The following is a 16245-nucleotide window of genomic DNA, read 5'->3' on the forward strand; positions in this document are numbered from 1 at the left end:
CAGCTCTCGTTATCAGCTGAGGGGATGTCATCTGCAGAGGCATGGTTAGTGACGTTCCTAATGCCTGGTTTCCTGCTAATGGCTATCACCCAGATAGGTCTTACATAGTTGGCCCCTCAGTCACTGTTGACAGTGCATTAAGTTCCTGCAGATGGGGCTCAAAAGAGGCTGATAGACAGCTCAATATGTCTGCCTCAGCCTCATGTCTCCTTGATGCACTCGTGTGAAATTGATTCTGCACTCCCAACTACACACACACACACAATCACACATCCACGTACAACACACACACTCTTTAAGGAACTTGTTCACAACCGGTGGAATGGTGTGTCTTGAGGCATTTTGTGTGTTCTTTTCCCCAGCTGTCCCCAGTATTTTCTCTCAATAAAACACCTTGCCTAGTGATTGATCAGGTGTCACGGGCAGTTCGCCTTGCTTGTTGAAATAATTTCAGGCTAGACTGCGGCCGGCTAATGAAAGTTGGGTCTTACCTAAAGAGCTCCTGGTTGCTGTGTGGGAGCAGCGAAACAAGTGTAGCGAGTCTAGTGTATATATGCAGAGAGCTCTTGCAGAGGATGTGGTTGACTGGTTACGTCTGATACAAAAGCATCCCCCTGGGTGTTCAGCCACAGTACAGCAGAGGGGGAGGGAGGTCATTATGCAGGCCCAATAAAGGAACGCATCGACATCACTTTTATTCGTACAGGCCCTCAGTATGTTTGGTCTACATCTTGAATATCTAAATGAGACTGCTTAGAAGACCTGCGGATATGATTTGTTAACTCACCGCAAACCCAGGCCTAATCTGTCCACCGCTTAAGCCCAATGGTTGAATAAATGTGGCCCCTAAAGATATTCTCAGACATGGTCCTGAAGGTCAGTAGATCAATTGATGGTACATAAGCTAGTTATAAAAGCAATGTACTTTCAAGTCAATGTGCGATTACTTTTCAGTGTAATTGTGTTTTACACAAAAGACTTGGTTTGTGTTCTTATGTGGCAAGCATCATTTCAGCTTGGAAATCACATTAGGCTTCCTCCACCAATTTGAACATGTCTGTCATACTGGACTCAGATGCTGAGCTTTGTCTTTGTTTTAGGGATGATTTCACAGACCTAGATAAGCCTATTCCTATCTACTGCCACTGGAAGAGAATCAGATTTGTAATTGACTTAGCAATGTAAGTATTTGTCTCTGAGAATAACTGGAGATATTTTTTTCATTGTACAAGCAGTTATGTGAGCAAATATCCATAAATGCTCCTTGGACTGCCTCCAGAACCAAGCCCAGGCGAGGAATAAAACTGCGAGAGGGATTGGGATGGCATACACGTAGGTGGAATAAAGGCATTGTTACTTCTTTCCAAGAGGTTAACCCTTACACAAAATGGTGAACTCCTCCTGACTGTACATACTCACAACAATGACTGAATGTCTTTGTACAAAATACTGACGTTGTGTGTTTTGTAGTCAAGAGAATATTTACCCTTGCAATTGGCTATGCAAGACTAACATGTTGAAATTGTGACATAGTGCAGGTGCCCATTCTAGGCCTTCTGAGAGGAAGTGACATCAGCCAAATAAACAGAGTGCATAATGTGACATTGATGGGTCTGGTTTCTTGATCTTCTCTTTCTATAATGTTAAAGTAATTCATGTTATGTGGTCAGTCATTAGGCTGTCATTTTCCCAGCCACATGTCTTCACCCTATTTGGTAAAAAGGCTTACTGTGGTGCACAAAAGAAAATCTGTGAATCTCTTGGTATAAATGTTTAATGGCATCCATATTAGTACAACTTCAGTCATGGTCCTCAAACCTCACCCCTTGCTCAGGTAGTTCTCTCTCTTTTTGGACTTCTTAACCCTTATGGCTAAAATGTTAGTAAATGCAGTGACAGCCCTGGCCTTAATTTAATAATATATTGTCTGTAAATAACATGAACAGTTTGTTGGTGCTCGACTTGAGAGGTAATTTGACAAAGCAATTAAAGCATAATTAAGAAAAATGACTTCATAGATGGTTGGCCGAGGGCTTGTCATTGACAAGTGCCAGGCAATAAGCTGAGGGGCTCTGACTCATGCTTGTTATGTCCTGCTGCTGCTATCCCAATTTTACTCACATCTCACTGGTTAGCATGTCACAGCAGTCAATGATGTGTAAGCAACTTGACAACAACCCCAAACGGGAGTGAAATGAGAACATTTCTCAATTAGCGGAGTATTGTGTCTGAGTACAGTCTTGGCATTTTTTTTCTTGACCCAGAACAGTTTTGACTGGTCATGTAGTCCATTTATTTTGGGGGGTTATGGTAAGACCGTTATACGTTTTCATAATCAAAGGTTATATTTCATTTACTTTAAATTATTGGAATCCTACCTTGTTTCCTACCTCTGCCAATATCAACACACATCCTCCTCGCTTCTCCCCCTGGTACATAAAAAGGCATATCATTTAGGTCAGTACACTAGTCTGTCCTGCTTTAAATATGTTTAGTGATATGCCCCCTTGCTGACATTTAATGATGTTACACCAGAATCTTAAAATAATGTGGGAGTGGTCATTATGAAGTCTTATCAAGCTTTTATACAGTCAGAATTTTCTCGGTAATACGTCTTGCTGTCTAACCTAAGAAAGGAGAATTGTGCATTGTTCTCTTAGAAAAATGTAAAGTTTCAGGTGAAATAGACAATCGAAACTCAGATGTATTTTGATAGTTTGTGACCCCTGAAGTGACTAGGGCAGGGGTCTCCAGTGGTGGAAAAAGTACCCAATTTTCATACTTAAGTAAAAGATACCTTAAAAGAAAGTGACTCAAGTAAAAGTCACCCAGTAAAAAACTACTAGAGTAAGTCAAAGTATTTAAATGTACTTAAGTATCAAAAGTAAAGGTATAAATCATTTAAAATTACTTGTATTAAGCAAACCAGATTTTCTAGTTTTTATTTAATTTTACAGATAGCCAGGGGCACAGTTCAACACTCAGACACAATTTACAAACAAAGCATTTGTGTTTAGTGAGTCTGCCAGATCAGAAGCAGTAGGGACGACCAGGGATGTTCTCTTGATAAGTGTGTGAATTGGACCATTTTCCTGTCCTTCTAAGCATTCAAAATGTAACGAGTACTTTTTTGTGTCAGGGAAAATGTATGGAGTAAAAAGTACATTATTTTCTTTAGAAATGTAGTGGAGTAAAAGTAAAAAGTTGTCAAATAGTAAAGTAGATACCAAAAAAAAACAACTTAGTACTACTTAAAGTATGGGGGTTTCACACCGGTAGATCGCAAGCTATAACAGTAGCTCGCAGCCCATCTATGAGTAGCTATCCAAGCAATTCTAAAAGGACATTAAAAAAATGTGTTCCATCAAAAACTGTCAAACATAAAGCTTCCGGCTACTATCCAACAAAGCCACATTGACATTATCCCATCCCTGGTTAGCCACTATTGACAATATTGGTTTAAAAAGCCAAACGTAAAACAATATCTGCCAATTAATTCAGCAATATGGATGCCTGTCTGTTTTGGTGCACACATTTGTCTATCACTCTGTATGTAGCCAGTTATGCTAATGATAACAGTATTGTGGGTAGACCAGAAAGACTTTCCCCAAAACTTATGTTAACTGCAAATAGACTTACCTGAAAGATATTAGGATTATTTGTCCCAATTGTGTGGCCATTGCAAACTCTGCTATGACATGCTGCAGCAGCAGGCTTAACAGCAGAAACATCACCAGACAGACACGTTTCTTTCTTGCTTAATGAGTAATTAAAGGGAAATTACACTTACAGTTTTTTCACACCTCAAATGGTCTTCTGATATGATTTAAGCGCTGACATGGGCTCAGAACATCAATTTTTGTTGTTTCTCTATGAATAATTGAAAATAGAATGAAAATCTAAAACCAGGAAAAATATAAAAGGCAATTTTATGGGGCCCCATTAGAGCTGTTTATTAACCATTATTTTGTCAAGTATATTGACAGAAAATACACATCTTATACACTAAGGACCCAGGGAAGAGTTAAAGGAGAAGAAAATAATGGTCCTATTTCAAAGCTATATGAGTAGCTTGCGACATCTTTAATTGCTATGAAAGGTTGGAGACCCATGGATTAGGGAATATTCCTAGATTGATTCAAGGTCAAGAGAGGGCTAGGGAACCTGCGGTTCTTGGACACCTAACAAGTTCACACACATCCATACACTTTCCCTTGTTGTTCATATATTTAGGTTATTCTCAAACTTCTAAAAGTCCAATTTTGATGGGGATTTCTTAATGTTCATTCGATTGACTCGTAGGTGCGTCAATGGAATCCTCTTAAGGATTGGACCCTTTTTTTCCCCCATTTTTGCCTAAAATGACATACCCAAATCTAACTGCCTGTAGCTCAGGACCTGAAGCAAGGATATGCATATTATTGATACCATTTGAAAGGAAACACTTTGAAGTTTGGGGGGGTGGGTGGACACCGATCCCGTAGAGGTTAATTCACATGTGTATGATTCATCTGTGGAATTACATAAGACTGGAGGAGAGAAGCGTAAAATTATACAGAAGATGTTTCTGTATGGATTTATCATTTCATGATTTCACCTGAAAATCCAAGTGGGGTGAAATATGAAAGTTTGGGAGTGTCATTTTCAGGCATGTGCCAAGCCTGTTCCCTAGTTGCGTCTATAAGTAATCCATTTTGTGCCTCATCATTCAGTTGTTTCATATCAGGGGAAGCATTTGGGGTTGCCATTACACTTGAGCAAACAACTCAAAAGCTACACCTCCATTATTTCTAATTATGTGCAAAACATGTTTCATTATTTAAACATCATTATTTCAGCGAGACCTATCCATGTAGGTGTGTAACCCGTTTTAATTAATGAATGTATTTATTCCTCCTAGAGTGCATACTTAATTGGAGTGCAATAAGCAACACCTGCAACTGAGGAAAAGCAATGCGTTTGTGAAGCACGACTGAGTTCATGTTACCATCTCGGTCAGGGCACACTAATCATATGCATTTATTAAATATTGCAAAATGTTTAACAGAATAACAACAGAATAACAAGGTACTGTAACTGCCAAAATACCCCCCCCCCCCCCCCCCCCAACCACCACCACCACCAACATAATGCATCTTAATAGGGCGTTGGGCCAACACGAGCCAGAACCACTTCAATACACCTTGACATGTAGAATCTACTGCAAGTATCTGGAACTCTATTGGAGGGATGCCACACCATTCTTCCACGAGAAATGACATAATTTGGGGTTTTGTTGATATTGGTGGAAAACGCTGTCTCAGGCGTCGCTCCAGAATTTTTTTCAATTGGGTTGAGATCTGGTGACCAATATAGGGCATGGCGTATGGCTTACATCGTTTGATTTCTCAACAAACTATTCAGGGCCCTGTGAATGGGGGCATTGTCATCCTATGGGGGCATAGCCATGGTAACCAAAATAATGGCCTGCCCAGCATTTTTATACATGATCCTAAGTAATGATGGGTTTTTAATTGCTTAATTAACTCAGGAACCACACCTGTGTGGAATCACCTGCTTTCAATATACTTTATCCCTCACCTGTATGTCAAATGTCATTATTGTACATATAACCTACATATAACCTTTCTCATCAGAGAAGGTTTCTCTATGGAAGTACGGGTTCTTAAAGCGTTCTCTGTTGGGTGAACAGGTTCTACCTGGAAAGGGTTCTACAGGGACAAGCCATAGAATCCTTTATGAAAGGTAGAATGTTTTTCCAAGAGTGTGGACATCACTACTGCCTTTATGACCTCCTAAAGCAAATCCTTCAGTGATCGACAGGGATAATAAGTCTAATTACTGGTTACAAAATGACCAAACTATTCTTAATTATCTTGACAGAGAACATCTATCTAATGACCATTTCTGAGACTGTTCTCAGACAACCCTCAGTAGAGAATGTCTTACTTGGCTGCGTTTAGACGGGCAGCCCAAAGACATTTTTTTCCCCACTAATTGGTCTTTTGACCAATCAGATAAGCTCGGAAAAAGATCTGTCATTGGTCAAAATACCAATTAGTGGAAGAAAGATCAGAATTGTGCTGACTGTCTAAACACAGCACTTTTTTTTCTTATCAGAGGAATCTTATAGTCGGAAAATGAGAAAATAAATGGTGAGAAATGACTGTATTACATCAGAGAGCATCCTGTAACATTATGGTAATAATATAGCTAGCTACAAAAGTACATTGAATTAATAAGCCGATTTTGTAACAAATTGAGCAATTATACATAATTCATTGAACCCATTAGCCTTGTAACCTCTCTATCTCTCTCATTGTTGTTCTCTCGCACCCTCGCTCCCTCTCACTCATACATAAACACACACACACACACACAGTCCTTGCTACCTGTAAAGATGTAACACGGTTTGTCTTTTCCTCCATGGAGCAGTGTGGTCTTTATCGGTGTCACAGACCCTCGACAGCCTCTTCATCTGTATTCTGCAAGGCTTGTTGCCGAGGCAACAAGGCGTGAGACAGGTCTGGCAGTTCCAGCAACATGTGTGGGATCAGCTGACCAAAATTATGATAATGTACGGCTGATTTAAGTGTATAATTTATGTTCTCATAAATCACTGATTGATGTCAATTGCCTTTGTTATACATTTTCCTCATATTTCCAGCATGTATAGTTTAGATACAATTACTGTAATATCTAATCTTGCCATTTTATAATAACGTAAATGCATGAATGCCCAATATCATTACGTAAGGAGAATATGTGTAATTCGTCTATTTTGAATGCACCATATCTTGGCTGGTAACATTGCAATCTTCCCCTCACAAATGATATATTATACCTATATTATGAGAAACAATTTAGATAATAACTATTGAGAGTAAAGACCATTTTATATAAAAATACAAAACAAACATGGGAAGTGATCTGTTGAGTTACAGTAATGTGTCTCCAGCAGAGGACGCTGTCATCACCGTCATCATCGATAGTCCCACAGTCTTTATTAGAGAATGGCATGGCCCCCTCTGGTTACCTCGGTTACCCCATTGGATCACAGCAAAAATGTGACCTTTTTCAAATACTTTATTTTTTAGTTGTCTGCTTGTTTTGGTTAATTACAAAACTCAATTTAAGAAAAGTACAACATGTGTAAAGATTACTTTTCAACATTGCCTGCTCCCAAGCGTTCACACTACTTAGAAAAACTTAATATTGTATGGCTACCCGCATGACCCTTTTCATGAAGGCGCTAGAAGCCACCTGACCAACAACACAAACTATACAGCTACAAGTACTTAATGGAGTTACAAACAGACTATACTAAACAAGTTAAGTCTTTCCTGTGATGAAATGTTTTCCACACACACAGCTACGTGTAGCCTTCGTGAACACTGAGTCCCAACAATTCCCACTCTCCCACATCGTATAGCCAAAAGCCACAGGGCTCTTCTCGCAGGCTCTATTTCCCTACATGGGTGCATTGTGAACCTTAGGTTGGAATGTTTGACCTAGTTACATGCAGTTTGAACAATACAGCAGCTTTTTGGCATGCTTTCTTATTTCTGTGTAACTAAAAATAGATTACGAAGTTGTCTCTTTTACAATGGGGATCAATGGGAAAGAATGTTTGTTTTCCCTAATTTGTGTGTGTGTGTGTGTGTGTGTGTCTTCTTCTTCTATGACATAATGGCGGTCCGCAAATAAACGTTAAAGCTGCATGCCGCCACCTACTGTGCTGGAGAGTGTGGTCATTCACGGTTTACAACATTTCTAAATCCTCCTACCAAACTCAGTACTTCTGAGAAAATAAAAAAAGAGCTGTACTAACTTCTAATAGATCCTCCCCATCCCCAAAATCCCTTTCAACCCCCCCCCCCCAACCCCATCCAATCTCATTGACCCCCCCCCCCCCCCCCCAATCTTTTCCTCCCTTTAAAATACTTACAACAATATAACAACACATCCTCCACCGTTTCATCGACCATACCCTCCAGACACAAACCATTCACATGCTTGCCAACGAGTTTGAATCTTGATCCAACAACCTCTCTTTGGAGGGCTCAGAGTCCCATCTTTTCTTCCACACATCTATCAAAGTGGCTTTGATCTTACATTTGGCCTCACCTCTACCCAGTGGAACATTAAATCAATCATATCTCATTTCAAAGCTCTTTTGGCTAACTGGTCTACAATTTAATTCCCTTCCACACCCGAATGTGCTGGGACCAGTGGTGGAAATAGTACTCAATTGTCATACTTTAGTAAAAGTAAAGATACCCTAATAGAAAATGACTCAGGTAAAAGTGAATGTCACCCAGTAAAATACTACTTGAGTAAAAGTCTAAAAGTGTTTGGTTTTAAATATACTTAAGTATCAAAGTAAATGGTATTGCTAAAACGTACTAAAAGTATAAATCATTTCAAATTCTTTATATTAAACAAACTAGATGGCACAATATTATTTTTATTGGCGGATAGCCAGGAGCACACTCCAACACTCAGCCATAATTTACAAACAAAGCATTTGTGTTTAATAATCTTACAGACCAGAGGCAGTAGGGATGTCCGGGATGTTTTCTAGATAAGTGTGTGAATTGGACAATTTTCCTGTCAAAATGTAACAAGTACTTTTGGGTGTCATGGAAAATGTATGGAGTAAAAAAGTACAGTATTTTCTTTAGGAATGTAGTGAAGTAAGTTGGCAAAAATATAAATAGTAAAGTACAGATACACCCAAAAACGACTTAAGTAAAACTACTTTAAAGTACTACTTGAGTACCACTGGCTGGGACCCAACAGTTTTTCAATTATACATAATAACATTAATACGTCCAATAGTAGGTCACTCCTATTAGATTTACCAGATGATAAACTATTCAATACAGACGGAAAATCTGAGCATACTATAATTCTAACAGGTTGTACGTCCTCCACCTACTTGAGGGCAATTACTATCACCAACAGTTCAACTGAGAATACTGACAGTTCATCTGTTAGTCATCTACAAATATGCACATCCTTGGATTCATCTGTGAAAAACTTGTCCACCATTTTTCCTATATTGCTGATTTCTAACCAATCTTTCCTTCTCTCAACCAAGGTTTGATCAACAAAAGGATCTGGGAGCAATCATGGAGGAACATCCCCTATCACCACAGAAGGGCCAACCTCCAACTCTCTCAAACCCCTCTCATCAGCAAGCTTTACAACTGTCCAACCAAAACCCCCACATTGTCTACTAGTATATTCCCAACAGTCATCTAGAACAGTAGCAGTGGGATGCTCAATCTCACAGCCTTTCAACCTAACGCAATAAGCGAATGAAATGTTTTTACGCCGTATATTCAAAGGCATCTCCCCTGCTTCCACTAGTAAGGCATATACAGATGTTTATTTAAATGCACCAATACATATACAGTGCCTTGCGAAAGTATTCGGCCCCCTTGAACTTTGCGACCTTTTGCCACATTTCAGGCTTCAAACATAAAGATATAAAACTGTATTTTTTTGTGAAGAATCAACAACAAGTGGGACACAATCATGAAGGGGAACGACATTTATTGGATATTTCAAACCTTTTTAACAAATCAAAAACTGAAAAATTGGGCGTGCAAAATTATTCAGCCCCTTTACTTTCAGTGCAGCAAACTCTCTCCAGAAGTTCAGTGAGGATCTCTGAATGATCCAATGTTGACCTAAATGACTAATGATGATAAATACAATCCACCTGTGTGTAATCAAGTCTCCGTATAAATGCACCTGCACTGTGATAGTCTCAGAGGTCCGTTAAAAGCGCAGAGAGCATCATGAAGAACAAGGAACACACCAGGCAGGTCCGAGATACTGTTGTGAAGAAGTTTAAAGCCGGATTTGGATACAAAAAGATTTCCCAAGCTTTAAACATCCCAAGGAGCACTGTGCAAGCGATAATATTGAAAATGGAAGGAGTATCAGACCACTGCAAATCTACCAAGACCTGGCCGTCCCTCTAAACTTTCAGCTCATACAAGGAGAAGACTGATCAGAGATGCAGCCAAGAGGCCCATGATCACTCTGGATGAACTGCAGATATCTACAGCTGAGGTGGGAGACTCTGTCCATAGGACAACAATCAGTCGTATATTGCACAAATCTGGCCTTTATGGAAGAGTGGCAAGAAGAAAGCCATTTCTTAAAGATATCCATAAAAAGTGTTGTTTGAAGTTTGCCACAAGCCACCTGGGAGACACACCAAACATGTGGAAGAAGGTGCTCTGGTCAGATGAAACCAAAATTGAACTGTTTGGCAACAATGCAAAATGTTATGTTTGGCGTAAAAGCAACACAGCTGAACACACCATCCCCACTGTCAAACATGGTGGTGGCAGCATCATGGTTTGGGCCTGCTTTTCTTCAGCAGGGACAGGGAAGATGGTTAAAATTGATGGGAAGATGGATGGAGCCAAATACAGGACCATTCTGGAAGAGAACCTGATGGAGTCTGCAAAAGACCTGAGACTGGGACGGAGATTTGTCTTCCAACAAGACAATGATCCAAAACATAAAGCAAAATCTATGGAATGGTTCAAAAATCAACATATAAAGGTGTTAGAATGGCCAAGTCAAAGTCCAGACCTGAATCCAATCGAGAATCTGTGGAAAGAACTGAAAACTGCTGTTCACAAATGCTCTCCATCCAACCTCACTGAGCTCGAGCTGTTTTGCAAGGAGGAATGGGAAAAAATTTCAGTCTCTCGATGTGCAAAACTGATAGAGACATACCCCAAGCGACTTACAGCTGTAATCGCAGCAAAAGGTGGCGCTACAAAGTATTAACTTACGGGGGCTGAATAATTTTGCACGCCCAATTTTTCCGTTTTTGATTTGTTAAAAAAGTTTGAAATATCCAATAAATGTCGTTCCACTTCATGATTGTCCCACTTGTTGTTGATTCTTCACAAAAAAATACAGTTTTATTATGTTTGAAGCCTGAAATGTGGCAAAAGGTCGCAAAGTTCAAGGGGGCCGAATACTTTCGCAAGGCACTGTAAATTCGCAGCACTCAAAATCAGAGAGGATGCAGAGACCGCACATACATCAACCGGCCTCTCTAAAGACAACTGTCCAACAGACTATAAGCAATGATCACCAAACTTTTCCAAGTCTGCTTCATGAAAGTGCCATCTTCATGAATGGTACTCTATCTGGAATAGTAGCATCACAATTCATGGTATACCAAATGATCACTTCCAACAGTAGAATCATTCATTATATTCCATTCACACATACAGTTGAAGTCAGAAGTTTACATACACCTTAGCCAACTACATTTAACCTCAGTTTTTCACAATTCCTGGCATTTAATCCTAGTATAGATTCCCTGTTTTAGGTCAGTTAGGATCTTCACTTTATTTTAAGAATGTGAAATGTCAGAATAATAGTAGAGAATTATTTAAGCTTTTATTTCTTTCATCACATTCCCAGTGGGTCAGAAGTTTACATACATTCAACTAGTATTTGGTAGCATTGCCTTTAAATTGTTTAACTTGGGTCAAATGTTTCAGGTAGCCTTCCACAAGCTTCCCACAATAAGTTGGGTGAATTTTGACTCATTCCTCCTGACAGAGCTGGTGTAACTGAGTCAGATTTGTAGGCCTCCTTGCTCGCACACGCTTTTTCAGTTCTGCCCACATTATGAGTGATTTTATATCTTTGGGCCTCTCTAGCCTCTTTCTGCACCTGACATCCACCAAATGTTGCCTTAACATTGTTCCCACATTCACCATAATCATGTTCCCCTCCACACTTGACACATCTTTTCCTTCCTTTGCACAGAGCCGCTACATGTCCCATTCTTTGGCATTTAATGGAGGTGGGACAAGCTCTCTAACATTGAAAGCAAGGAAGCCCATCTGTACTTTTCTTAGGTAAAACCTTGATGATTTTGTGATGAAAGCGGGGTATGGATTTCTAAGGTTAAAGGTTTTAATTCAGTTATTGTAATATCATAGTTTAACACAGTACTATTACTACACAAATGAACATGTGCTGTAATACAACCTAATCTTGGAACCCGGAAGCAAATCTCACATGTCTGCTGGCCATTTGACAGTCCATCAAACTATGTAGCTGTAACCAACAGGGGGAATAATGAGAGGACACATAGAAATGGTGAAAGTAGCGGCATCAAGGAGAAAGCGCGGCAAACTATTCAGCAGATGGGAGGGGAGAAAGGGCAGAGGGTAAGGAAGGGAGAGAGTGTGTGGTGCAATTTAGATAGCTGTATGGATGGACACATTTGAACATAGATTATCTCATTGCATGTGCTTGTTGACATTAAATGTAGTGACAGGGATGTCACTATGTATTTATATGGAAGTTATTTTGCCCCCAACGCCTATGTTGAATTGTGAGATTTGGCTCAATTGCATGTGCTTGTTTTTTTTCTATGACATTAAATGTAGTGACAGGGATTAAAGTTTGCCCAGAAAAAAGGCAACTCTTTTTAAATGTGAGTCTGAGCAGAAACACCATTGCCGAGAGAGTAGACCAGTTGTCCATCAATCACTTGGCTGTGGATGTATTTATATGGAAGTTATTTTGCCCCCAACGCCTATGTTGAATTGTGAGATTTGGCTAAGTACAATCTTAGAAAAAAACGGTTCCAAAAGTGTTCTGGGAGAACTTTTTTTTGGTTTCAGGCAGAACCCTTTGTGGTTCAAGGTAGAACCCTCTGTGGAAAGGGTTCTCCTATTGGGACAGCCCAAGAACCCTTTTTAGTTCTAGATAGCATCTTTTTTTTTCTATGAGTGTATTGATTGAGAGGTGGTGTGTTTATTCCTTACCCTTTACAGCAACCATGTCTTTCCCTGTTGAAACAATAAGTATTTTGGGGGGATGTCTCTCAGCTAAGGAGTTATGACATAATCGATGTATGTATCCAATAGTATTATAGATCATATAGACTGAGGCAATTCATGCATTTCAAGAAATAAATGAATAATTTACATGTGCAAATATGTGTAGTTCAGACGGAGGTGGTTCCCAAGCACATTGATTTTCCCCCTTCTTCTTCTTTGAAGAATCAACATTCCTCTTTACTCTGAAATATGGATCTGGTATGTGGAAAATTCTATTAGAATTGGATCAAAATTCCACCTCCTTGAGATTGTCTATATATATATATAATTTTGTTGCAGAAACAAGGTCTTTCTCCTCCTAAGCCGTTTTCTCTCAGGGGCGGTTACAGCTCATCTCATAGTGTATCGTTTAGCACATTTTTTTCACAAGAGAAATAAAGATTTAATAAAATGCCACGCAGTATACGCAACACCCTTGTGTTATTACATATGTATTATGCTATTATTGTTGTGTGGGTTAAACAAGAATATAACAACATTTATGTTAAATGCATAAGCAAATATTGGTAAACCTTAATGCGAACTAATTAAAGGTTTTGAATTAATTGGAAAATTGTTACATCTGTATAAAACCTTAGTTAGTAATTAATCTTTAGCATCCGCCTTTGTGTGTGTATGCGTGTGTGTGTGTATGCGTGTGTGTGTGTGTAGCGAAAGAGGGGGGGAGGGAGCGAGAGAGTCGCGGAGCGTGTGTGCCTTTCCCCTGTCACGAGGTAAACTAAATTGGAAGCAGAATTGGAAAATATGACATGCTGAACAAGACCCAGTGACATCAAGGACAATGCATTTATCCGCTATTAAATTATTAAGAGTGCATGATTTGCCATAACTGTGATCTACTGGTGCTTTGAATTTATAATAAGTATCACTCGTTATTTTCGCGCGGCGTGCTCATTCCATCTTGAGAGACGGCACATCGTAGTGGTTCCATTGGGTTCAACTTTAACATATGGCTCAATTTCTGTACGAATAATTGCTTGCAATTAGGCTACGTCCTGCATTCCAGGTGAGTCTCCTCGCTGATGAAAAGTCGTTTTGTGATGAAAGATATGAGAGTTCCTGTCTGTGTCTCCGCTGATCTCATACATCGTAAGTAGCCTAGCCTAGATATGATGCAGAGTTTATCTCAGTGGGGATACCCCTAAAACATTTCTGCACACGAGCAAGGGATTTTAGAAAGGTGGTTGAGAAGGAGACGCTCTTTTGAACAACGCTAAATGTTTAGTGTTAGACAGTGGAAATTATTATTCAACAGAGGCATGTTAGGCCTGTGTCAATGAATTATAATTGCAGTCTCCCTAGTTAACATGGTGTAAATGTTAAATGTAATTAGTTTTTTTCTACGCGCATTCAAATGAATTATTTCCAGTAATACTGTATCTAGGTATTTATTCTCTGTGTTTATTGTGTGTTAATTTGAATATATTCCCGTAGAAATAGGCCTACACCTAGAACAAGATACGCAAAATCAACAGCTGATCCATTATGGCACCATTATGTATTGTCTTCCCTGGTGTGTAGGTGTACATGCAGCTATGAGGAATAGAGGCTACATTTGTCAATGTCTACTCATCTGCCTCACACTGACGCTCCTCTTGCAAACGAGGTAAGTCCTTGAAAAATATTTTTTTGATCAATTATGTTTTGTCACATTACACAGGAAGACTGAAAGTATACCACTATATCTGGGTTTTGGAATTGAATTCCTTTCGTTTTGTACACTACAATAACCGAATGTAGGGATACTATGTTTTAGTAGCCTAACCTATGAATAGCCTATGTATTTAGCATGGTGAACATCAATCAGGCTTTGTCGACGTGGGGGGCTTTGAGATTAATGAAGTGGGTGATTTTCTGATTATGTTCCTGTGGGTGGCGATAAAGTACAGTCGCTACTCTCAGTCTGAAAAAGCAGCGCTCACTTCAGATGCCATTAAGCGTGAGTCACTAATATGTAAATAGCACTTGATTTCAATGCTCAAGGAATGACATTCCATGAGATCACTCGGTTCTCTCAATATTACCTATGTAACTACTATAGGAATGCATATGTTTGTGTTGGGACACTTTGTAAAGTGGGACCTTTGTACTGTATGGCCAACATACAGTATATGTAGTGTATAGCCTATACTGTGTCTATAGCCTCAGTTTATAACACAGCTTATTTTAGTAAGGTAGTGTAATTCTCAAATTGACCAGTAAGTCTCATGGTTCCAGCATTTTTGGCACATTGCACTTAGGTCACTGTATCAAGAGCCCTCATGAATATAGCTTGTAGACTGATATTAGTATACATTCAATCAAGGAACCAATATATCAGTCAATTGATTAACCAAGTAATTATCCACATCAATCACATGCAATGAGAGCACATTTAATGAATTTATGCCTCTTCTGATTATTAGATTCATGAATATACAGCTCTGATGACATTTGCATATTCAATTGCGTTTTTGCTCCCAGATCAGATGGCACACAAATGTTCAGCTCATAACTGGGTCATCTGGGAGGGTGCTTGGGAAAGGGGGAGTGTGTTCTTTTATCTTTTGACTTTATCTCCTCTTTCATTCCCTCCGGTATAACTATGCAAAATCCTCATCAATCTGACTTGTCTGTCTCCCAGGCCAGTGATTGCTGATCCTACAACAGATGCCTTCAAGAACAATATCACTCTCTTCACACGGATCCTTGACAGACTTCTAGATGGCTATGATAATCGTCTTCGACCCGGCCTTGGGGGTAGGGAATATCTCTTGGCTTCATTAAGTATGACAAAACAAGCTCAGGGCCTGTATTCATAAAGTGTCTCAGAGTAGGAGTGCTGATCTATGATAAGTTTATCATTTTAGGTCATAATTCATAACATTACATGGACAGGGGGAGACCTGATCCTAGATCGGCACTCCTACTCTGAAACACTATGAATACGGTTCCAGTTTGTGAACAAACATTTTAGAAAGACATGGCATAAATTCACATCACAGATTGTGATGACTTTAACTTTCTTGGCTTCATTTGATTAATTTTCCTGTCAGGTTTAGTGGCAGTATTCCTCACAGTATTTCCGTCAGCATGCAGAAGAAATAGTGCCAGCGATGCGTCTACTTGTCTTGTAATGTGTGAAATAGTGTGATCATAAATCATGTAGAGTGTAGCTGTGTGCCCAGCATACATTTGTGTGGAGAAGCAAAATGCAGTCCAGACAATGTTTCCCCCATGACAACAAAGTGATTGTCATAAAAATAAGCTAATATTTTGTCATTACATTTAATGGTGCTGCGCATGAACATATTGGTCATCAGTGGGCTTGTTATCCCAAATCCTCAGTACAAATCTGTGTCCC

General features: G+C 39.4%; 1 protein-coding gene across 1 annotated transcript in view; it reads left to right on the top strand.

Moving 5' to 3' along the window:
• The first annotated feature begins 14431 nt into the window (after nucleotides 1–14431).
• Nucleotides 14432–16245, top strand: part of LOC139366000 (gamma-aminobutyric acid receptor subunit alpha-2-like) — a 66249-nt gene continuing 64435 nt past the window's right edge. The window contains exons 1-2 of the mRNA XM_071103072.1: nucleotides 14432–14508; nucleotides 15526–15641. Coding sequence (XP_070959173.1) covers nucleotides 14438–14508; nucleotides 15526–15641 — 187 coding nt within the window. The 5' untranslated portion in view covers nucleotides 14432–14437. The remainder of the gene's footprint in view (nucleotides 14509–15525; nucleotides 15642–16245) is intronic.

This window comes from Oncorhynchus clarkii, chromosome 14, assembly GCF_045791955.1.
Source record: "Oncorhynchus clarkii lewisi isolate Uvic-CL-2024 chromosome 14, UVic_Ocla_1.0, whole genome shotgun sequence".
Classification (NCBI taxonomy): Eukaryota; Metazoa; Chordata; class Actinopteri; order Salmoniformes; family Salmonidae; genus Oncorhynchus; species Oncorhynchus clarkii.